Source organism: Lissotriton vulgaris, chromosome 2_1 (assembly GCF_964263255.1).
Source record: "Lissotriton vulgaris chromosome 2_1, aLisVul1.2, whole genome shotgun sequence".
Lineage (NCBI taxonomy): Eukaryota > Metazoa > Chordata > Amphibia > Caudata > Salamandridae > Lissotriton > Lissotriton vulgaris.
Window position 1 is genome coordinate 1,661,658,354 of NC_141687.1, and position 25,306 is coordinate 1,661,683,659.

At 43.5% G+C, this 25,306-nt stretch overlaps 1 protein-coding gene across 1 annotated transcript in view; it reads left to right on the forward strand.

The window, feature by feature from the left end:
* Positions 1-25,306, forward strand: part of LOC147733028 (uncharacterized) — a 188,881-nt gene that overhangs the window by 116,745 nt on the left and 46,830 nt on the right. The window contains exon 4 of the mRNA XM_086957592.1: positions 22,707-22,769. Within this exon, the coding sequence (XP_086813718.1) occupies positions 22,707-22,769 (63 nt within the window). The remainder of the gene's footprint in view (positions 1-22,706; positions 22,770-25,306) is intronic.

Here is a 25,306-nt window from a genome sequence, read left to right on the forward strand (position 1 = left end):
TGATTAGGAATGTACATTTTTATGTAAATAATTTTTCAGTTAAAACTTTTCGAAATATATTGCAGACTGTGGCCTTTTCCAGCATCTTTGTGTTCACTGTAAATATTGTTCACTGTAAATATATCACTTCTTATTCTCCCCATTGTTCCTGAATGGTTGATTGTTGTATGCTTGTGATATGTCTGACATAATGAAAGATTGTTTCTTCCCTTAATTTTGTACCTAGCATGTAATATTGTTTACTTTTGAACCAATTCGTTTTTTGATAACATTAAGCAAATAATAAAAGCTACTAAGCAGCTCCAAGCCTTGAATCTTACTTCAGGTTTAGCGTTTTAATAAGTATTCATGTGTATCAGTACTGGCAGCCCCCGAACGCGCAGCAATGCCCGAAGGCAAAAGTTGACTTCCATCAGCAGAAAGCAATATCAAACATTAGCACGTGTCGTACAAAGCGCGTGAGCTAATTAGCACACACTAAAACAAGCTGCAGCATTTACTTCAATCAATAAAATAAGTAAACAGTAATTAGACAGAAAAATAATAGCAAGGCGTATTAACACGTGTCGCCCAATGCACATGAGACAACCAATTAGCACAATCTTAAATAAAGCAAAGCACACAGTTAACAAAGTGAGAATCCCACAAAGTAGGAGAAAAAGCACTTATCTCGGCTGCGCAGCAGCGTGGAAAGAGGCTGAAGAGCCAGTGAGGACAGGCTATGTTGATGTTGGAGGGACCTGTTTGGAGGATCCAGGACTGTTCCTAATTGGACACTTTTCTTGAACTACAGATTTCCCTAGGGTTCATGGGAAATGTAGTTTGTTGTTTTAAAATTGGCTGTTGTTAATAAAAGTGAAGAGAGAAGGCATAATCCTCACCTCCAGTCCTGACATAGAATGGGAATATTGTTGCATGAAGACTTAGCATTTAAGCAATAGAGAATCTTGCAAGAGGAAAAGTATTCTCAGTTATAAATCAGCAGCCATCTCTGGAAAAGAGAAGGGCAGTAAGGGGATCTCTCCTAAAGAGAGGTAATCCTAAAAATCCTAACTGCTCTAGGACCATACGCTGATATTATTCTCCTAAATATAGGTTGCAACAATTGATGCATTCCCCATACTCAACATCCTATTGGATTTCAGCAAACCTTGGGAGCAGGTAAATTCCCTTTCTCACGTCTTCAAATAGGCCACAGAATCACATCCTTGAAAAGATACTTCGATCACATCTTGTGGTCAGTTTTTCACATGAGCCATCTCCTCTCCTCTTGGTGAGAATTCCACTGTCAGTTGTCTCATCCATAATAAATACCTACTCATTAACTAACAGAAGGCTTCTAAAACATAACAGTATCTGCAGTGGAAAAGAAAAGCATCTTGTGCAAAACAACAGTTCAATGTGAAAACAGGCTTTTCAATCCTAATATATAAATCAATGTTACTATAGCATCAGTAGTTAGGGTAAATTAAGTCAGTACGTTATTATTTCCTTTATATGTTTCTAATGCTTTAGTATGATTACTTCCTGAAATTTGGCATTAATTATACATGAGGTAATTAGCATAAACTTTGCACTTTCCATTTAAATGCGTTTTGCTTGCAAAATGAGAACATTTGCTACATCACACCTAAACCCACTTACTGACTTTTCCCCAAAAAATATGCTGTTACAGTATTAGAATAGTCAGTAAACACAGCCCCACTTTATGTGGTAAATTAGTCCAGCTGGATTTTGGCATTTAAAAGGGTAGATCATTTTATATGCATATATTTATGTAGGGCAGATGTTTTGGCATAGGTTATTTTGAGTCTTTTTTTCCAGTCTGATAATTTTGTTTATTTTTTCACATAATACTGTTTATGGTGAAAATATGACGTTATGTCGCAGGTGAAAAGCCCGCATACCATCACCCCGCATTTTCATAACGCAAGTGCCATTACTCCGACATACCATGACCCTGCAAACATTCACTCTGCATATGTCTTTGCCATGCATGCCATTACAACGCAAAGGCATGCGTTGTGAAGGCATAAACTGTGTGAAAGTGCCTAAGCTAAAAAACAAATTATATATATATATATATATATATATATATATATATATATATATATATATATATATATATATATATATATATATATATATATATATATATATTTTTTTTTTTTATTACTTGAGCAGGTCTGGCATGCTGCAGTCTGCCTGAATAAAAAAGTTAAAACAACACGTGTGGGTGCCTTCGTCTTTTGGGTAACTGCATTTGGAATATATACAAATACATATTTTTGTATATATACATGTGTATATATACATGTGTACATATATATTTTTAAAATATAATTATAAAAAAACATTGCTTTTATTAATTACCCCCTACAACACATATTTGCCCATTTCTATCCCATAAATTATACTCCCCCCAAAAATGTTAGATTACACATACCACCCAATGTCCATTCCCACTAAAATCTTTAAATACCCTTTGCACCCAAAATTACCCTCTACCCTAAAATTTCCGTCTGCACCCCAAACCCTAGACCCACCCTAAACCCTTAAAACCCCTTAAAATCACCCCTGCACCCCAAAACCCCCAACTCACCCTGACCCCTAAAATTTTGCCAGCACCCCAAAACCTTAACACACCCTGAACCTTAAAAATACCTCAGCACCCCAAAACCTAAACGCACCCTGAACCCTAAAAGTACCCCCTGCACCGCAAAACCTTAACTCACCCTGACCCTTTAAAATACCCCAGCACCCCAAAACCTAAACGCACCCTGAACCCTAAAAATACCCCAGCACCCCAAAACCTAAACGCACCCTGAACCTTTAAAGTACCCCCTGCACCCCAAACCCCTAACTCACTGACACCTAAAAATACCCCAGCACCCTAAACCTTAACGCACCCTGAACCCTAAAAATACCCCAGCACCCCAAAACCTAACTTACCCTGACCCCTAAAAGTACCCTAGCACCCCTAAACTCAACTCACCCTGACCCCTAAAACTACCCCAGCACCCAAAACCTAAACGTACCCTGAACCCTAAACATACCCCCTGCTCCCCAAAACGCTAACTCACCCATACCCCTAAAAATACCCCAGCACCCCTAAACCTAAACGCATCCTGAACTCTGAAAATACTCCCTGCACCCCAAAACACTAACCCACCCTGACCCCTAAAAATACCCGAGCACCCCAAAACACCAAAATATACTTTACACTATAATTTCCCCAGAACCTCAAAACATATCCCCCTATACCCATATACTTACATATAAAAAAAATATGCTTTTACCATTCCTGCATTTACAACGAATTTGGGGCCATATTATCAAGAAACGGCGATACATTATCGCTGCTTTTATCGGCAGGAAACTGCGGCTAAAGTGGCGATAATGAGCTTAATAATATGCCCTTGTGAATTCCCTTAGAAGCCCAGGTTATTACCAGAACCTGGGCTTCGATGGGAATTTACAAGGGCATATAGAGGAAATAGACAAGCCCGTCTGCGCCCGTCCGCGGCCGACCGGGGCTAGGGGCCGGACCCCTGGCCGATACCCCTGTCACTCTGACATACAGTGCCAATCAACTTAAGGCACTAAGGCATAGTATTGCATTGGTCTCCAAACAAGATCGATGTAGTTACTGTCCCTTCACTCTGGCTCGGCAGCGATATGAGGCGAGTGATGGGAGGAGAATGAAACTGTCCCTTATTAACTGTCGCTCCCTGGGGAAGCACAAAATGGAGGTCCATGATCTATTAATAGATGGACAGTTGGATGCCTTGTTCTTAACTGAAACGTGGCTTAATGAAGATTCTGCACCAGATATAATAGATGCATTACCACCAGGGTATGATATTAAGAGGATTGATAGACCCTTGGGGCGCGGACGTGGACTAGCTATTATCACTAAAGTAGAAATACGCTGCACTCTGGAGCCAGTGGATATTAAAGAAAGCGAAGCAGGTTTTTTCTCTATCGTAGGTCAAGATAGTCAGATCCTGAAAGGATTTCTGATCTATAGGCCCCCAGGTCCAGGGACCAGATTTATGGAAAGCCTGATAGAACAACTGACACAACCTGCCTTAAAATATGAGAGGCTGCTGCTTTTAGGGGATCTAAATCTTCATTTTAATGATCCCACTAATAAAGAAGCCCGGGAGTTTCGCAATGAGCTTGCAGCTATGCAAATGACGCTTAAATCTGAATTCCCCACCCATGATCGTGGGCATTTATTGGATCCGATTTTTTCCAACTGGGAACTGTTGAGCATAGATACTCCAGTTCCTGTGGAATGGTCGGACCATTACTTGATCCCCTTTCAGATCGTGGTACGAAAAGGGAAAGCATACAAGACCAATGACATAACTAAACGCAGGAAATGGGTAAGCTTTTCCAGAGCTAAATTTAATGACCTTATGAAACAGTGTGGACCCCCAGCAGGTCAAGAGATAGGGGCAGCCTGCGAAATACTGGACAATCGCATCCTGCAAGCTCTTGATCACACAGCCCCTTTGACAAATAATAGACCATGGAGGCAATCTAAATCTGCACCCTGGTTTGGGCCCGAGCTTGTTAAGGAAAAGGCGGCTTGTAAACAGCTCGAGAGACGTTGGAGGAAAGGTTATTCGGTGGAAGACTGGCTGGCCTATAAAACTAAGCTTAAGGGCTATCATGCTTCGATTAGGAAGCACCGGACGGCATACTACAGAGATAGGATAGAGGGTGCGGAGAACTCAATTAAAGAACTGTTTGCGGTATTCAAGGAAGTGGGTTCCCTTCCTAGCAGCGCTGGCCCATTGGATTGCTCGGCGGAATCCTGCGACCGAGTGGCCCAATATTTCGCTGAGAAAGTGGGAAAAATCTATTCCTCATTCCGAGTGGAAGTTAGAACAAAGCTTAGGACAGAAGATGCTACCAGCTACTGTGCAGGAACTGAGTTACTAGTATCCTTCAATACTCCCCAAGAGGACATTCTAACTGACATAGCCTCCAAAATTAAATCAGGCTCCCCTAAGGATCCAGCACCTGCCAAAATACTTAGAGAAAGTATTAACATACTGGAACCTCACATACGCCACCTGCTGGATCTGTCTTTTGGCTCAGGGAATGTTCCGTCAGTATGGAAGGAGGCAGTGGTAATTAAAAAAAACAACATCAGTGCGGAGCAATTAGACAATCTACGACCAATCTCCCTCCTCCCTTATTTCTCTAAGATCGCAGAGAAAGTTGTCAATAAACAACTGACCGAGCACATTGAAACCTGTAAACTTTTACATCCCACCCAATCAGGTTTTCGGGCGTCTTACTCGACCGAATCTGCCCTACTCCTGTTCACTGAAACCATACGTAAGTTGGTGGACGAAGGCCATACCACAGCTCTGATCCTGTTAGACCTAAGCGCGGCCTTCGACACTGTAGCACATCACATCTTGCTGCAGTGTCTGAAAAAAGGAGGAGTAAGGGGCAGAGCTTTGGAGTGGCTAGAATCGTACCTACGGGATCGGAGCTTTCAAGTCACCCAAGGCCCTCATCGGTCTAGGAGTATTATGCTTAATCAGGGAGTGCCCCAAGGGTCTTGCTTGAGCCCCACCCTCTTCAATCTCTATGTGTCACCTATACCAGAGATCACGGAGAGGTTTGGGGTTCAAGTAGTAACCTATGCAGATGACACCCAACTGGTGGTGTCTCTTGCACAGCCAGACGGGGCAGCAGCCAACAACTTCTCAATGTGCCTTCAAGCCACAGCAGGTTGGATGGCTAATAACGGCTTGAAATTAAATGGCAGTAAGACAGAGGTGCTGGTGGTGGGACATGCACCATCGGTGTGGACATCTGCATGGTGGCCGCAAGAACTGGGGCCTTTACCCTCACCTAGTGAACAAGTGAAGAACTTGGGTATCTGGATAGATAACAAGATCTCCTTCGAGCAGCATACCACTCGGGTGGCCGGCCAATGCTTCGGCATTTTGAGAACTATGCGGAAAACATTGGACCTACTCCCCACAACAGCCAGGAAGACCATAGTCCATGCTCTGGTTACCTCGAGATTGGACTATAGGAACGTCCTGTACTTAGGAGCCAACAACAGATGTGTCACTAGGCTTCAGCGGATACAGAATATGGCGGCCCGCATGATCTTGAAACTACCCAGAAGAGCATCATCTAAGAAAGCCCTGGTATCCCTCCACTGGCTTCCGATTAAAGAACGGGTGCTCTATAAAAACCTACTGTCAGCCATCGCATCATGCAGGGAAAGGGGCCATCTTACCTGCTGGATCTATTGAATCCGTATATCTCGGGCCGGGACTTGAGATCTTCCGGGAAAGGGCTGGTGAAGGTCCCTAGGTTCAGAAGAGCTCGGATGGGTGGACGCTCCTTCCGAGTACAAGCGTGGAAGGGTATGCTCAGATGTGAGTCCCTTGCTCACTGCACCATCAGGATTCAAGCAAGCCGGGCCGACGACGGCTGTAATGCCAGAAACCGGTCCCCGGAAGCTTGTTTCCTTTCCAGTAAAAGAATTGGCTTGGTAGTTTGGTCTGCCCTGTTCCCATGATGCACTTGGCCAGGGACAGACTAATTTGCATGTAGCCAGGTTCTGAGCTGGGATGGTGCAGTGAGCTAAAAAACGGTGATGGATCAAGCCCTGATCTGTTGACTGGGTAGGAGTGTTCTGCTTTATTCAGATACTCTGTCCATCACCACCGCCTTTTCTGAATCGTTTTGTCCACCATAAGCATGGAAGGGTATGCTCAGATGTGAGTCCCTTGCTCACTGCACCATCAGGATTCAAGCAAGCCGGGCCGACGACGGCTGTAATGCCAGAAACCGGTCCCCAGAAACTTGTTTCCTTTCCAGTAAAAGAATTGGCTTGGTAGTTTGGTCTGCCCTGTTCCCATGATGCACTGGGCCAGGGACAGACTAATTTGCATGTAGCCAGGTTCTGAGCTGGGATGGTGCAGTGAGCTAAAAAACGGTGATGGATCAAGCCCTGATCTGTTGACTGGGTAGGAGTGTTCTGTTTTATTCAGATACTCTGTCCATCACCACCCCCGTTTCTGAATCGTTTTGTCCACCATAAGCGTGGAAGGGTATGCTCAGATGCGAGTCCCTTGCTCACTGCACCATCAGGATTCAAGCAAGCTGGGCCGACGACGGCTGTAATGCCAGAAACCGGTCCCCGGAAGCTTGTTTCCTTTCCAGTGAAAGAATTGGCTTGGTAGTTTGGTCTGCCCTGTTCCCATGATGCACTTGGCCAGGGACAGACTAATTTGCATGTAGCCAGGTTCTGAGCTGGGATGGTGCAGTGAGCTAAAAAACGGTAATGGATCAAGCCCTGATCTGTTGACTGGGTAGGAGTGTTCTGCTTTATTCAGATACTCTGTCCATCACCACCGCCTTTTCTGAATCGTTTTGTCCACCATAAGCATGGAAGGGTATGCTCAGATGTGAGTCCCTTGCTCACTGCACCATCAGGATTCAAGCAAGCCGGGCCGACGACGGCTGTAATGCCAGAAACCGGTCCCCAGAAACTTGTTTCCTTTCCAGTAAAAGAATTGGCTTGGTAGTTTGGTCTGCCCTGTTCCCATGATGCACTGGGCCAGGGACAGACTAATTTGCATGTAGCCAGGTTCTGAGCTGGGATGGTGCAGTGAGCTAAAAAACGGTGATGGATCAAGCCCTGATCTGTTGACTGGGTAGGAGTGTTCTGCTTTATTCAGATACTCTGTCCATCACCACCCCCGTTTCTGAATCGTTTTGTCCACCATAAGCGTGGAAGGGTATGCTCAGATGCGAGTCCCTTGCTCACTGCACCATCAGGATTCACGCAAGCTGGGCCGACGACGGCTGTAATGCCAGAAACCGGTCCCCGGAAGCTTGTTTCCTTTCCAGTAAAAGAATTGGCTTGGTAGTTTGGTCTGCCCTGTTCCCATGATGCACTGGGCCAGGGACAGACTAATTTGCATGTAGCAAGGTTCTGAGCTGGGATGGTGCTGTGAGCTAAAAAACGGTGATGGATCAAGCCCTTATCTGTTGACTGGTAGGAGTGTTCTGCTTTATTCAGATACTCTGTCCATCACCACCCCCTTTTCTGAATCCTTCCGAGTACAATCTGCTCAACATTGGAATAAACTCCCATACATAATGCGATCAGAAATCTGGGAACGTATTTTCCGGAAACAACTTAAAACCTACCTCTTCCCTCTGGCTAGAGATTGAGGAGGTTAACAGGTGAGAACAGGGTGGGGATGATCCGTCTGTTGCCTAGGCCAGCCACTCTTAGCGCGGGGACACAGTGCTCCCAGTGTAACCATGTGCTTTATAAAATTTATTATTATTATTATTATTATTATTATTATTATTATTATAGAGCAGACTTCTTGGATAAGAAACTGACTAACTACAGCGCCTACCCTAACCTAAATAGCAACTTTGGCGCATTTTCAAAGGTGATTGCCGGGAATGTTTGCTATGGTGTGTGGGCAATGGCTTGTGTTTCTTCCATGGGCTTTGCAGTTTCACCATTATGGTTTGGTTGAGCAGACTCTGCAAAGAATAGTTGATGGGGCTTAGATTCTTCCTCACTTTTGGAACTTTTAATATCTGCATCATGCACCAGTGGTCTAGGGAGTCTGTTGTACTGGGAAGAAAAAGTTCACCTGTTGCAAATGTACCTGCAAACAATGTGTTATCTTGCAGTGGTGTGCCTGCCATGATGAGATGAGGAAGAAGGCAGTAGGTGGATTGATGGGTGTGTCATATGATGCTGATTATGAGAAGAATGTATCCTTTGATTGGAGCTGCCCTAAAATACAAACCATTTCATTTCAATGCTTTATCAGAAGGGGACCGTGGGAATACAGCATAAACAAGCATTTGCAATGCAATATGTTATGTTATGTTATGTTAATATTTTATTAAGCGCAAAACAGCTGCCCCAGCAACGAGGCGTCCCAGCGCTGAACCATAACAGATACCTGAGGGAAGGGAAGGGAGGGAGTGAAACTACAGGAAGATTATGTCAGGGAAAACAGATATGTTTTGATTGCCTTACGAAAGGCCATCAGGTTTGTCATGGAGCGAATGTGAGGTGGCAAGGAGTTCCAAAGCTTCGCCCCCAAAACCTTGAAAGAACGGCGACCCATTCTGCTAAGCCTTGTTCGAGGGACAACCACAAGGTGTTGTCCTAAGGAGCGTAGGGCGCGCTGGGGGGTGTAGGGTACCAGGAGTGGGCGTAGGAGTCCAGGACAGTCAGATCTAAGAATTTTAAAGGCAGTGGTGAGAGTCTTGAATCGAACTCGGGCTTCAATACGCAGCCAGTGTAGCTTCTGGATGGTATTTCTGGCAGAGCATCTGCGGGGGAGGCCTACCACAGCCCTAGCTGCTGAGTTTTGTACCCGTTGCAGCCGTGCCATCTCTGCTTTATTGATGCCTAAGAATAGAACATTGACATAATCCAATCGAGCCAGGATGATTGATTGAACTATCAGTTGGCGCGTATTGGGGTCAAAGAAGCCAAGTATCGGATGAAGGCTCCTCAGCAAACCCACACAAGTAGCTGCCACTTTCTTTGTGTGGGTCTGGAAATTGAGGGAGGAGTCCAGCCAGACACCTAGATTCTTCACCACAGTTTTGGGAGAAGGAATGGGGCCAAGTAGAGACGGCCACCAATGTTCACTCCAGTAGCAGGGATTTTTTCCCAGGAGCAGCACCTCTGTTTTTCCAGCGTTCAGCTGTAGGCAGTTGTGTGTCATCCACTGCGCGACTGCCGCTAAGCCATCCTTAAATTTCGCAGCTGAAATTGAGGGGCCTTCAGTTAGAGTGATGACCAGCTGCGTGTCGTCGGCGTACGACACCAGCGTGAGGTCCCACTCTTTTGCCACTTCAGCGAGAGGCTGAACATAGAGATTAACAAGCATTGGAAATGCAATAGGTCTCGCATTAGGAAAGTTTGAGCTATTGGTATTGTAAATGACACTTTTTTTATTTATGTGTTGGTTTTGAAAGTAGCAAAATTAATAGCTTTGTCAGTTACAATGTCAATAGTTTTAACTTTTGCAAATGTGACACCTATAGCATTTGTAATGCAATGTGTGTTGTATTTACGTGACTTAGATGTATTGATATTACAAATAACAATGGCTTTTAATTTTGTAAATAATTAATACTTAAATAAAAGTTATTGTAATTTATAATGGCAATAGCTTAAACGTTTGTAAATAACTTTTGTGAAGATTATGTTCAGTGTATTTTATTGTGACGACAATCCAAGAACATTGCATTTGCACCTACACACACAGAGCCACACACATGTAGATGTGGTGGTGGTGGATCTGGGGGATATGGTGGTGGTGGATGTGGTGGTGGATGTGGTGGTGGATGTGGTGGGCGATGTGGTGGTGGTGGTGGATGTGGTGGTGATGGTGGTGGATGTGGGGGTGGATGTGGTGGTGGATGTGGGGGTAGTGGTGGATGTGGTGGTGGTGGTGGAGGTGGTGGTGGAGGTGGTGGTGGTGGTGGATGTGGTGGTGGTGGTGGAGGTGGTCGATGTGGTGTTGATGTGGTGGATGTGGTGGTGGTGGATGTGGTGGTTGTGGATGTGGTGAAAGTGGTGGTGGATGTGGTGGTGGAAGTGATGGTGGTGGGTGTGGTGGATGCGGTGGTGGATGCAGTGGTGGATGCGGTGGTGATGGTGGATGTGGTGGTGATGGTGGATGTGGTGGTGGAAGTGGTGGTGGTGGATGTGGTGGATGCGGCGGTGGTGGTGGATGCGGTGGTGGTGGTAGTGGTGGATGGGGTGGTGGTTGTAGTAGATGTGGTGGTGGGTGTGGTGGTGGTGGGTGTGGTGGTGGTGGTGGTGGATGCGGTGGTGGTGGATGTGTTGGTGGTGGATGTGGTGGTGGCTGTGGCGGTGGATGTCATGGTGGATGTGGAGGTGATGGTGGATGTGTTGGTGGATGTGGTGGTGGTGGTGGTGGATGTGATGGTGGATGTGGTGTTGATGGTGGATGTGGTGGTGGATGCGGTGGTGGTGGATGTGGTGGATGGGGTGGTGGTTGTAGTGGATGTGGTGGTGGATGTAGTGGTGGTGGTGGATGCGGTGGTGGTGGATGCGGTGGTGGTGGAGGATGTGGTGGTAGCTGTGGCGGTGGATGTCATGGTGGATGTGGAGGTGATGGTGGATGTGTTGGTGGATGTGGTGGTGGTGGTGGATGTGGTGGTGGTGGTGGATGTGATGGTGGATGTGGTGTTGATGGTGGATGTGGTGGTGGTGGATGCGGTGGTGGTGGTAGTGGTGGATGGGGTGGTGGTTGTAGTGGATGTGGTGGTGGATGTAGTGGTGGTGGGTGTGGTGGTGGATGCGGTGGTGGTGGATGCGGTGGTGGTGGATGTGGTGGTGGATGTGGTCGGTAATGTATCCAGGATAATATGTCCCACAAACCATGTAATTTAAATCATTTAATATATATATATCATTGTTTTTGTTCAGATTTTTTATCTTTATAAAAAAATATATTCAGACATACTACATATATTAAACAATTGACAACTTTATATATAAATATGAAAGCAGCCCCCAAAACACACGATAAGAAATCATACAATGGCTGTACATATCTCCAAAATGACAAAGACAGAGAAAAACATATAATGAAAAAACAATGCAATCATACACTGGGCTAAAAATGAACATATAAGCAACATGACATACAATGTGCAAGAAACACAAAAAAATGTGCTGACGCGCGTTTGGAAAGTACCATTGTGTCATTTTGGAGACATGTACAGCCATTGTATGATTTCCTATCATGTGTTTTTGGGGCTCCTTTACTATAGGTTTGCAAATAGAGGGAGGTAGCATCTCCAGGACAGTCGGCAAAACAGTTATTCCATTTTTGTTTTTCAACTGATATCAGTAGATAAATCTGAATTAATGCACGTATCACACCTTACATCAAAGGGACTCTGTGCCCACACACACACTTGTAACATGTCTTAAGATTTAAAGGTGTATTTTTCTGTTTCCAATGTTTCCCCAGGCACTGATGATGAAGCAAAGAGACAGTGAAATGGAACTGAAGGAGGAAGTTGTGTGGGGGGTGGGGTTGGGGGAGAGTGCGATGGATGCTAATTAGTGCTGACATTGAGGTGTGAGCCTCTCCTAAGACCTTACAATAACATTAGCACAAAAATATAATATATTCTTTTGAGTTTTAAATAGCGCTAGCTAGACCCGAAGGTATCAGAGCGCTTTACATGTTATGCCATGACGTTTACAAGAGCACATGAGGGGATGCATAAGAGTCCTAGTTGAACAATGCAGCATTAAGTGGCCATAAAGTCGCACAAGTATAACACAAGGATGCATAGGAGAATAATGAAAATGAGCCTCGTTTTTGTGAAACTTCGAAAAGAAGGTACTTTTTTACATTGCTGTCTTTCATTAATATTATTGTTGTGAGTTTGATATCCCGCCAGCTGGACCCGAAGGCAACAGAGCGCCACACATGTCACATGACAACGTGCACCAGAGGCCCACAAGGTTCACAGTGGAGCAATACGGCATCAAGTGGCCGCAAAAACACACAAGTACAACACAAGGATGCGCCGGGGAATGATCCGTTCACCATCAAACCAGTACGGCTGGCTGAGGGCATTGCTGTGGGGAGGGGGGATGAGAAATGCGACACGGCGGGCAGGGGAGGGGGCGGAGCGGGGAGAGCGGCATGAGGGTGTGAAGCAGCAGGGGAGGAGTGCATTTTAGGTCAATGCGCTTGCGCATTGACCTTAAAGCGCACGGGCACAGCATCAAATCGCCAGTCAATCGCCAGTCTAGGTAAAGCTTATTTAAGCCCCTATAGAGCTTCGCCAGCTATGCGCATGCGCACAGCAGGCGAGCCCTAAAAAGGGATGGGCTAAGCGCCGATCCCTGCGGAACTCCCTGTTCTATGGAGTGAGGCTGAGAGATAAAAGGGGGGGCTGAGACCCGGAAGGATCTGTCCTTCAGGAAGGACCGAAACCACTCAAGGGCCAGATCACTGATCCCTATAGCCTCGAGACTTTTTAGCAAAAGATTATGGGAGACCGTATCAAAGGCCGCGCTGAGGTCAAGTAGGATCAGTGCAGCACTTTGACCGGCGTCCAGTATGTTCCGGAGGTGTTCAATGGTAGTCAGCAAGGCGGATTCCGTGCTGAATCCTGGCCTGAAGCCATTCTGTGAAGGGTCCAAGATTTGATTTTGGACCATATAGTTGGACAATGCTTTGTTCACATGGGCTTCTGCCAGTTTCGATGCCCATGGAAGCAGCGAAATAGGTCTAACATTTTCTGGCTTTGTGGGGTCTAACGTAGGCTTTTTAATAATCGGAGAGACCCATGCCTGCTTCCAGCATGTGGGAACCACCGCCGAGGAGAAGGAGAGGTTGAGTAGGGTGGCCAAGGGGGGGATGAAGAAGTCCAGGGATTCTAGAAATTTGGCTGGTCTCATAGGATCTGTAGGATAACCGGACTTAACCTGGTTAATAGGTTGGACAATAGGTCTCGCATTAGGAAAGTTTAAGCTATTGGTATTGTAAATTACATTTTTTTTAATTTATGTGTTGGTTTTGAAAGTAGCGAAATTAATAGCGTTGTCATTTACAATGCCAATAGTTTTAACTTTTCGCAAATGTGACACCTATAGCATTTATATTGCAATATGTGTTGTATTTACGTGACTTAGATGGATTTATATTACAAATAACAATGGCTTTTATTTTTTTTAAATAATGAATACTTAAAAGTTATTGTAATTTATAATAGCAATAGTTTAAACTTTTGTAAATAACTTTTGTGAAGATTATGTTCAGTGTATTTTATTGTGACGAAAATACAAGAACAGAAGTGAAATATTAACATCTTTTTGGGACATTTGTAATAAAGCTTAAAACATTGAGAGAACATATTTGAACCAGTTCTTGTTGAATGGTTGTACAGATTGAGGGCGTTCAGTGATGCTGTGGTAGAGCATAGTGAAGTTGTGGTGCCCCTGAGTGATGCTGTGGTGGTGCTGAGTGATGCTGTGGTGATGCGATAGATAGAGTGAAGGCGATAGATAGAGTGAGGGCGATAGATGGATAGATAGAGTTAGGGCGATAGGTAGAGTGAGGGCAATAGTTAGAAGCGTGCACTGACATCTGGTGGTGTGTGTGTGTGAATGGTGAAATTGCGCACTAACGGCTGGTGGTGTGTGTATGCCTGGTGAAAGCGTGCACTGATGGCTGATGGTGTGTGTGTGCCTGGTGAAAGTGTGTACTATGTCTGTTGGTGTGTGCCTGGTGGAAGCGTCCACTGATGGCTGGTGGTGTCTGTGTCCGGTGAAAGCGTGCACTGATGGTTGGTGGTGTTTGTGTGTGGTGAAAGCGTGTACTGATGAGTGATAATGTCTGTGCGTGGTGAAAGTGTGCACTGACGGTTTGGTTTTCAGTGTAGTTGCGTTTGTGTTTGTTGTGTGTGTGTTTGTATTTGTGGTTGTGTGTGTGGTTGTATGTGGTTGTGGGTGTGTGTGGTTGTGTTTGTGTGTTGTGTGTTTGGTTGTGTGTGTGGTTGTGTTTGTGTGGTGTGTGTGTGGTGTTGTGTGTGTGGTGTTGTGTGTGTGTGGTTGTGTGTGTGATTGCACTGTAAGGCATTCGTGAGCGTGGCAGTGATAAAGTTTACACCTTTCAGTGAGAGGCTTTGGGGTAGAGGTGTGACAGAAAAAAAACTCATAGACCCCATATTGCAGCATAATGTGTACTAAAATAGATCAGCCTAACAACAGTGTGTAAAAGACAATACATAAAAAAATAGTTGTCTAACAATTAGGTGGGTCAGATGGTGGTGTGTCTGCCTGCTAGAAGCGTGTACTGATGGCTGGTGGTGTGTATGCCTGGTGGAAGCGTGCACTAACAAATGGTGGGGGGGGGCCTGGTGGAAGCATGCAAATATAGCTGGTGTTGTGTATGCCTGGCGAAAGTGTGCACTGACAGCTGGAGGAGTGTGCCTGTTAAAACGTGCACTGGCAGCTGGTGGTGTGTGTCTGCCTGGTGAAAGCGTGCACAGATAGCTAGTAGTGTGTGTGCATGATGGAAGCATGCACTATGAGTGGACAGTGGCCGCTCATTAGCATGATAGGAGAGTGGATTGAGCGTGGGTCATTGGTTTCTGCGGCATACATTTGTGTACAAATCGCATGTCACGTGTTGGAATCCTGGCAGTGCACCTCAACCATTCATCCTCCCGAGGTCGATAAAAGAAATGCCACGAGATTAGTGACGACACACTGGGCCCTAGCGCCTCAGCACTCTTAAGAAAGCGCTGATTTTCGGCACCTGTGTTACTGATGGAGTGAACCTCCTGTCCTCATTAAATGCAGTGGTGTCAGCATTTGAGGACTTCAATGTTTAAAGAATGGTTTAAAACTCTACATTATTGCAGGCCGTCTTGCCCGTTCTCACCATCCTCCATCTCTGGATTTGTTGTTTGTCATGTACTGCCTGCTGTTGGGTTGTAAATCGGGAAATGGTTGGCTCTCTGTGGGAAATGAAAGCCTGTGCAGTGTATTCATAATCAGATTTTTAAACCATTCATGCCACAGCAGAACTTTTCGTTTCTTAACTGTTGTCGTGCCTGGCATTTGTTCTTTCTTTCTGCATAACATGATTGGAATTATGACCCGCTAGGCTGCTTTTGTTTCCACATTTGCTTAATTTATGATAGAAAGTCTGTTCACTACAAAAAAAAATAACGCTGAGTGGACAGTGGCCGCTCATTAGAATGATAGGAGAGTGGATTGAGCGTGGCCCATTGGTTTCTGCGGCATACATTTGTGTACAAATCGCATGTCACGTGTTGGAATCCTGACAGTGCACCTCAACCATTCATCCTCCCGAGGTTGATAAAAGAAATGCCACAAGATTAGTGATGAATATAGAAGGGTGCTGCACTCAGTTCACTAAATTAATAAATGTTAATCCGGTATGTGTGCTGTACTGGTCTAGTGCCTGCAAACTACGTGTAACAAATGTATAAGGCCTGGTATTGTGAGTTACCAGGACACCAGTACGCACTACTCAAATGCAGTTTTTTTGACGTTAGTACATTCTTTTTATTCAAACAAGCAATAATCAAACCATCGTTTTGTTCACTTTGATATTTCCATTAGTAAGAACAATATACTCTACTTTCACAGAAATGCAAACATATTACATAATTCGTACAACTCAAATCATAGCAATTAATCAACACCCAATGCATTTCGGGGCGGGTGCCCCTTCGTCAGGGGTCTGTGTATGGAAAAGGAAAAAAGGAAGAAAAGAAAGAAAGAAATCTCATTACTCTTGATGCAGGAAAAAACTGAATACTAAGTTTCTGTGTTCAAATGGCTTCTTACCACGAGTATGCTGGAATTGTGAATTCCAATATAACTGCATGAATTTGAGTAACCTGGATGAGGGAAAACGATATTGGGTTTGTTTTAGTATACATACCCATTTATTAAAATAGATATCGACTACTCCCTGATATTATGGGAATGTTACCTGTATAGCTATCTGTGAAAAAATCTGAAAAAAAGGGAAACGGAGGAAATATATGTAAGAAAAAACGTGCATCAAAAATACTCAAACCTTTTCTGCATGCTCATAAATAGAGCTCACCTTTACTGTGGTCCCATATTTTCAAGAGCCTGAACAAAAGATAGAACTACAGTCAGAAACGCTTAATTCAAAATTGCGTTTGATATTAACTATTCACAACGGTTTGCCAGCAAGGGATTTACCTGCGAGCCTTAGTTGTTTAGCTTCAGTCTCCGCAAATGCTCAGAAGTGAATGAACCTGCCGATAAAAATAACAGCCTATTAAACACTGGCCAGCGCGTAACTATTTCCAAAGAGACTGCAGTCATTTAACCGCTGTCAACCCTTACCGAAGAATAGCAGATCAGTCACCCGTAGCGGCGTTCTTCCCGAGTGCCGGTGTAAGCGATTAGTCCTTTCTCTATTATCAACACGCGAACACGCGCATAGACAAAAACGACGGACTTTCGTCATGTTCAATACTCTTAACGTAGCGATCTTTGGGGTCTCAATCATGAAAAGAATTCGTGTATGTGATTCACTGACAATATTGTATTCAATGAGTACGCCGAAAAGAGAGCGCATGCAACATCCGTGCACTACTTCATAACAAAATTTGCCGCCATATTTAAATGGTAAGCAGTATTGAATTGCCGAATTTAAAAAAACAAAGATAACTGAAGAAGGAAATTGAAAAAGAGTGAAGTGTTCAGAGAATCATTTCAAAATTACTTTGTTAATCTCAGATCATACCAATTCTGACCTGTCCACATTCTCCAATACATGGTGTCAACAATAAACCACAAGCTACTTATTGTGTTTTTTAGTGTGCGTGTAGACATATGTATGGACATCATCGTGTTCTATCTGAAAACAAAAACATGAACCAAGAAGTGAAAAATTCAAAAAATGAATAACTTTGATAGTCTCAGGTAATGACAGTTCCTACCTATTTACATTCTCCAAGACATAGTGTCGACAGTAGGCAACGAGCTCCCTGCTGTATTTTCAGTATGTGTATACATGTGTGTATGGGTGTCATCGTGTTCCAGGTAATCCAAAGACTCAAGATGTATATACTTTATAGAAAACAAATAAGATCCAGTTTATCATTCAGTCCATTCGGAATGAGGGTTTGTAACTTGCGAATCCAAAAAGTCTCCCTTTGGAGAAGCACTTTTGCATTGTCTACACCCAACCTTTGTGGGACCAATTCAGTTACTTGAAATCTTAGTTGGGCAATGGAATGCCCCGCTTCAATCCAGTGTTTAGCCAGAGGTGAAGTCAGGTTTTTATTGCGGATGCGGCTTTTGTGTTCCGTCAATCTCAGTTTTAATTTCCTGTCCATTTTGACAACATATAACAGTCCACATGGACACTTTATTGAATAAACCACATGTTCAGAGTTGCAATTGGTGGTGTGCCTCAACAGTATTTTTTCTCCTGTACGTGGATGTAGAAGGGTATCCCCAAGTATAGCATTGTTGCAATTTTTGCAATTATAACATCTTGTAGTCCCTTTGTATGCTGATGTTTCTGCGGTGTTGTCACTTGTTGATTTGTTGAGTAATTCCTTCAAGTTTTGTGACCTCTTGTATGCAAATAAAGGTCTGTCACGAAACAGTGATCCAAAATCTTTTTCTGCTGTTACGATCTCCCATCGTTTAAGAATTATTCTTTGGATATCCTTTGAAGCAGATGGATATTTTGAGACAAAAACCATCCTTTTGTTAACCATCTTGGGTTTTTTTTGTAAGCGATCTGTCCTTGGCATTGCTTTTATTTTATCCAAGTGTGCCTCTATCTACTTGTTGGGATAACCCCTGTCCAAATATCTTTGTTTTTGCTGGTTCAGGCTCTTTTCACATTCTGCCTCATTGGAGGAAATCCTCTTGATCCTCATAAACTGAGAGATTGGGAGATTGTAAATGAGGTTTGCCGGATGGAAGCTCCCATACAGTAGTGCTGTGTTCTTATCCGTCTCTTTCTTGAACAGTTTAGTTTGAATGGATCCATCTTTCAGTTCAACAAGAACATCCAAAAAAGGTAATTCAGTGTTGCTTACACTGTGGGTGAATTGTATCCGAGGATTGGCCAAATTCAGACTCTTTATGTTTCGAAGAAGCTCTGCAGGGGAACGTTTCCATATAATGAATATGTTGTCGATGTAACGTTTATAGTAAACTATTCCTTCCTGCCATGTGGGGTCCTCAAGTATATAGTCAAGCTCAAATTTCGCCATGAAAATGTTGGCATAAATACATGCTCCCGGAAATCCCATAGCCGTACCTGTTAGTTGAGTGTAAAATTCACCTTGCCAAAGAAAGTAACTGTTTTGAAGGCAAAACTCCAGTAACTGTAGTATGAGATATTTTAGCTCGTCTGGTTTGTCTGATCTCAACAAAGCCCACTCCATAGCTTCCATTCCCTGCTTGTGAGGGATTGATGTATAAAGGGAAGCAACATCAATAGTGCATAGTGTCCAATCTTCATTATCACCCATTGTGATCGTTGCAAGACTCCTCAAGAAATCTGACGTATCCTCTAGATATGTGACCCAATTTTGAATGAATGGTTGCATATGTGCATCGATGAAAACGCCAAGATTTTCAAAAATTGAAGAACATCCAGAAACAATGGGCCTGAAAGGAGGGTCATTCAGATTTTTATGTACTTTCGGTAGAAAGTAAATTTTGGGTCTTCTCGGATATATCTGCCTCAAGTATCGTTTTGTCGAATTGTCTATCCAATTTAAATCCTCAGCCTTATCCAGAATGTTGTCCAAATTTTGAGATATATTTGTTGTCGGGTCGTATTCAAGTTTAGCATACGTTCCCTCATTCTGTACATGCTCATCACCCTTCAGTTTATAGAACATCAAATCCATGAGAACAAGTGCTCCACCTTTGTCTGCTTTCTGAAACACCAAATCATTGTTCCTCGCTAGCCTTTGGAGAGCACTATATTCCGCTCGTGTGAGATTCTTAGCTTTCCTCTTGAACTGAATTCTATTCATATCAGCTTTTACTAAGATTTCGAACGTGTCCAAAGTTTTGTGAGATATGGGTGCCAAGTAGTTGCTTTTTGGTTTGAACTGTCTATCCTCACACGATGACACCCATACACACATGTATACACATACTGAAAATACAGCAGGGAGCTTGTTGCCTACTGTTGACACTATGTCTTGGAGAATGTAAATAGGTAGGAACTGTCATTACCTGAGACTATCAAAGTAATTCATTTTTTGAATTTTTCACTTCTTGGTTCATGTTTTTGTTTTCAGATAGAACACGATGATGTCCATACATATGTCTACACGCACACTAAAAAACACAATAAGTAGCTCGTGGTTTATTGTTGACACCATGTATTGGAGAATGTGGACAGGTCAGAATTGGTATGATCTGAGATTAACAAAGTAATTTTGAAATGATTCTCTGAACACTTCACTCTTTTTCAATTTCCTTCTTCAGTAATCTTTGTTTTTTTAAATTCGGCAATTCAATACTGCTTACCATTTAAATATGGCGGCAAATTTTGTTATGAAGTAGTGCACGGATGTTGCATGCGCTCTCTTTTCGGCGTACTCATTGAATACAATATTGTCAGTGAATCACATACACGAATTCTTTTCATGATTGAGACCCCAAAGATCGCTACGTTAAGAGTATTGAACATGACGAAAGTCCGTCGTTTTTGTCTATGCGCTTGTTCGCGTGTTGATAATAGAGAAAGGACTAATCGCTTACACCGGCACTCGGGAAGAACGCCGCTACGGGTGACTGATCTGCTATTCTTCGGTAAGGGTTGACAGCGGTTAAATGACTGCAGTCTCTTTGGAAATAGTTACGCGCTTGCCAGTGTTTAATAGGCTGTTATTTTTATCGGCAGGTTCATTCACTTCTGAGCATTTGCCGAGACTGAAGCTAAACAACTAAGGCTCGCAGGTAAATCCCTCGCTGGCAAACCCTTGTGAATAGTTAATATCAAACGCAATTTTGAATTAAGCGTTTCTGACTGTAGTTCTATCTTTCGTTCAGGCTCTTGAAAATATGGGACCACAGTAAAGGTGAGCTCTATTTATGAGCATGCAGAAATAGTTTGAGTATTTTTGATGCACGTTTTTTCTTACATATATTTTCTTCGTTTCTTTTTTTTTCAGATTTTTTCACAGATAGCTATACAGGTAACAGTCCCATAATATCAGGGAGTAGTCAATATCTATTTTAATAAATGGGTATGTATACTAAAACAAACCCAATATCGTTTTCCCTCATCCAGGTTACTCAAATTCATGCAGTTATATTGGAATTCACAATTCCAGCATACTCGTGGTAAGAAGCCATTTGAACACAGAAACTTAGTATTCAGTTTTTTCCTGCATCAAGAGTAATGAGATTTCTTTCTTTCTTTTCTTCCTTTTTTCCTTTTCCATACACAGACCCCTGACGAAGGGGCACCCGCCCCGAAATGCATTGGGTGTTGATTAATTGCTGTGATTTGAGTTGTACGAATTATGTAATATGTTTGCATTTCTGTGAAAGAAGAGTATATTGTTCTTACTAATGGAAATATCAAAGTGAACAAAACAATGGTTTGATTATTGCTTGTTTGAATAAAAAGAATGTACTAACGTCAAAAAAACTGCATTTGAGTAGTGCGTACTGGTGTCCTGGTAACTCACAATACCAGGCCTTATACATTTGTTACAAGATTAGTGATGACACACTGGGCCCTAGTGCCTCAGCACTTTTAAGAAAGCGCTGAATTTCGGCACCCGTGTTACTGATGGAGTGAACCTCCTGCAGAGATTCTTCACGGGGGGGAGAGTTTTTTTAGGGGTGCCGAGGTCTCGAGGATGGAGTCGATTAGAGTCTGTTCTGCTCACATACCTCCCCTGCTCCTCGCATCATCGAGGCCGTGCTGAGAGTTTGTATGATACATTTGTAACAAATCGCATGTCACGTGTTGGAATCCTGACAGTGCACCTCAACCATTCATCCTCCCGAGGTATATAAAAGAAATGCCACGAGATTAGTGATGACACACTGGGCCCTAGCGCCTCAGCACTCTTAAGAAAGCAGTGATTTTCGGCACCCGTGTTACTGATGGAGTTTTTTTTAGGGGTGTTGAGGTCTCGAGGATGGAGTCGATTAGAGTCTGCTCTGCTCACATACCCCCCTGCTCCTCGCATCATCGAGGCCGTGCTGAGAGTTTGTATGACAGAGATGGACAGGGGAGAGATAATGGGCACTGTTGGAGCGTGGTAGTGAGGCAATTCATGTAAAGCAAGGGGGAGAATGTAGGGGAACGCCTAAAAAGATTGTTGCACCAGGCGCCGTCAGCACTAACGCCAGTCCTGCATGAAGCCAACACTGACAGCAGAGAGAACAAGCCAGCAACAAAAATAACAAGTCAGGTATTGAACAAGCAGCAGCCAAACACCTCTGTAGGGAACCTTTGTCGTCACTCACCCGTGTCCGGCATTGTCTGCTTCGCGACCGAAAGCCAAGTTCAGCGTGATGCCACAGAGTGCTAGCGGAAGTCAGGCAGCCTTCGTTGGGACGTGGGCGGGGCCTGCAAAGAAACAGGAAGGAACTGCCGGGAGAACGTCCTGGAACCCTGCACGCTGAATGCTGGCTGTCGAGGGACACGCGGAAAGAGCCCAGTGAGTGTAGGGGGATGGGGGGGTGTACGCGCGTGTGTCTGTGTGTGTTCGAGTGTGTCTGTGCGTGTGTCTATCTGTGTGCGCGTGTGTCTGTTTAGGGGGGTGCGTGTGTGTATGCAGTGTGTGTGTACCTGTGTATGCATGTGGCTCTGTATATGCGCATGCGTGCGTGTGGCTGTGTGTGTGTTTGCGCATGGGAATCTGAGGCAGGAGATGGGCACGGCGCCGTGCGCGCCCACAAGGTGAAATCTGCGCTCGTGCCCATCTCGTGTCCACATTCCCAGAAACGGGCAACATAAGTTGTCAAGCCAGACAGCAAATGCTTCGCATTTGCTTTTGTCTAGGCTCGACCTAAAAAGGGTGGGACATGAAGAACATTTCGGAAACACAGTTTTGTACGAGAATTCTAACCTCATATTTTATATTTTTTTCAGCTGCTGGTGGGAAGAATCAGTACATGCTGTTAAAGGCCCTTCCCTTAGTTGTGCTTGGAGCAGGTAAAATAGATTTATTATCAGTCCTCCTTATACTGCTGTGTGTATGATTAAGAAGTTCTATGTGTTGGATCCTGTCCTGTTGTGTGACCTCCTTAGGAGTAAGATATGTTGTGCCTTTTGATGTTCCATATTCTATTCAATTCTGCTAAAGCTGATAGTTTTGCAATAAGGCTGACGAAATCTGACATCGTCTTTAGCTTGTATCATAATGTTCTTTCTTATCATGCATAACTACTTTGACTTCTTATGCTGCCTAATTCTGATCACAAAGTATATCTATATTAGACGTCATTGTCTTCCATTAGTTCAGCCACTAGGCCCTGGGTCGGCACTTCTCCTGACAGTCAGTGGTGCCATCTCTGCAGTTGCAAATTTAGTTGCAAAGGATATGTCATAAGTAAAAAAACACAGTACAGTTCTAAATGAAATCCACCCTAGGCTTCTAAGCTGGGGAATCGATGGGGGTCTCTCCTGCTAGTACAATCCACACTCTTATATAGGGCCTTAGACAATGAAGTTAATACATTTTGTGGGAATACATAATTCTTCAGGGGTTGGACCAATGGGAAACATACTGGAAGAAAGAATTTACTACAGAATACATTTGAAGATTCTTTCACTATAGTGGTACATTGAGGTTCCACCATTCTCACAGTCTTAACTGTACATTTAAAAAACATCTTTGATTCAGTACAACATGGAAGTTTCTCTGAGAATACGTTCTGCTTATTAAAGGAAAAACTAGACAAGTTGTATTTGGAACCGGAATCAGCAATAGTTATCACGTGATATATTGAGTCTCTTCCACTTTCTTCCTCTTGTTGCTGACAGCTTCTTATGCCCACAATTCATTCCATTCAGTGATTAAATTCCTTTGCAAAATTTCAAGAAGATAAGCACACATGCAATTCCAAATAATGTAATCAAAAGAGGTGTTAATCTTAACTTCAACATTTCTCCTCCTATACTACGAAGTAATTCTCCTCTCTTGACAAAACCATTAGCAAAAGAATCAAAGAATGATCCTAGTCCTTCCCAGGCACCTGTTTTTTCCAGTTCATTTAATTCATGCGTTATATTTGTAATGTTGGTAATGTAGCTGCCAAGCTGATTATCTATGAGAGGAATGTATGCACAGCATTCTTGAGCATGAATGACTTAGCAAACACCGCCTTCCTTGTGTGTGTGTGTGTGTGTGTGTGTGTATCATGCAAAATGTACCTTTCTTGGTGACTTCAATGCATAGTCAAAGGGGCAGTTCTCCTTATCTTTCCCAATAATATGCTCTGCACTCATATTTCCTACTCCTCTTTCTTCATCTGTTCATATCCTTTCATTCAATTTATCTACAAATATCCTCTTATCTTGGTTACACCATGCAGGCTATGATTAGTAGTGCTCAAATTAGTCACAGGGGTAAATAATTTCGGGGCAAATGTACGACCCTTTTTTTGCGGCCGCAAACGTGAGATCCTCCCGTTTGCGACCACAAAAAAGGGTAATGGCATGTACAAATGCTATTTTGCGAGTCACTGACTCGCAAAATAGAATTTGCGACTCCCGCTGTTAGGAAGGGGGGTTCCTTCCGAATAGCGAGTCTCCATGCATGTACAATTGTTTTGCGACCCCAAAACACTCGGAGTTTACCACCTACTTCCCCTTCGTGAGTATGCGAGAAAATATTTTAAGAGCAGGCAGTGGTCCCAGGGGCCACTGCCTGCCCTTAAAAAATGAAACTGAAAAGTTTCATTTTTCTTTTTTTAATGCATCCTGTTTTCGTTTAAGTAAAATGGGTTGCATTTAAAAAAAAATACTTTTTTATTTAAAAGCAGTCCCAAACATGGTGGTCTGCTGACTCCCTGGGAGTACTAGCCATTCCTTATGGGGTCGCAAATTAATATTCGTCCGGCATGCAACTTGCGACCCCATTAGGAATCGCTAACAGTGTCTGAGACACTGTTATACACCCACTTTCCAAGTTGCAATTTTTATATCTGGCCCTTCATCATATGCTCACACTGATCCCTTAATTCTGACCCTTTTTGAGGGCAAGATATGTATTTAGTAGCCCATAGATGCAGATTTTCTCCACTGACAATGGGTCATTCTCTAAGGACTGATCAAAATCAGAATAAAACAGTTTAATTGTATGTTGGTGGTAAAAGAGATTTAAGAAGACAGAACAATAAATGGAGTATGACAGAGGCAAGTGAAAATAAGCTGCTCCCTCAGCCACGAAAGCAGGAAGATAGGAACAAATGAAGCAAACCTCGACATCCATGACTTGTACATACTTAGACAACATCTGATAATACACAGTATAGCTATATACACTCCCATGCTGTGGGAGATGTGAAACCTTACTCTCAGGCAAAGGAGGTGTGGTTATTGAAGCATGGGAAAATTATATCGAACAGGAGAGTTATCGCCTCCCAGTAAATAAACATCCAACAGCCATCCAAATATATAAACTGAAATGACAACTGCCAAACTCGCAATTATAATTTTGCAGTGTGACTGCACCATGTTCAATTTCA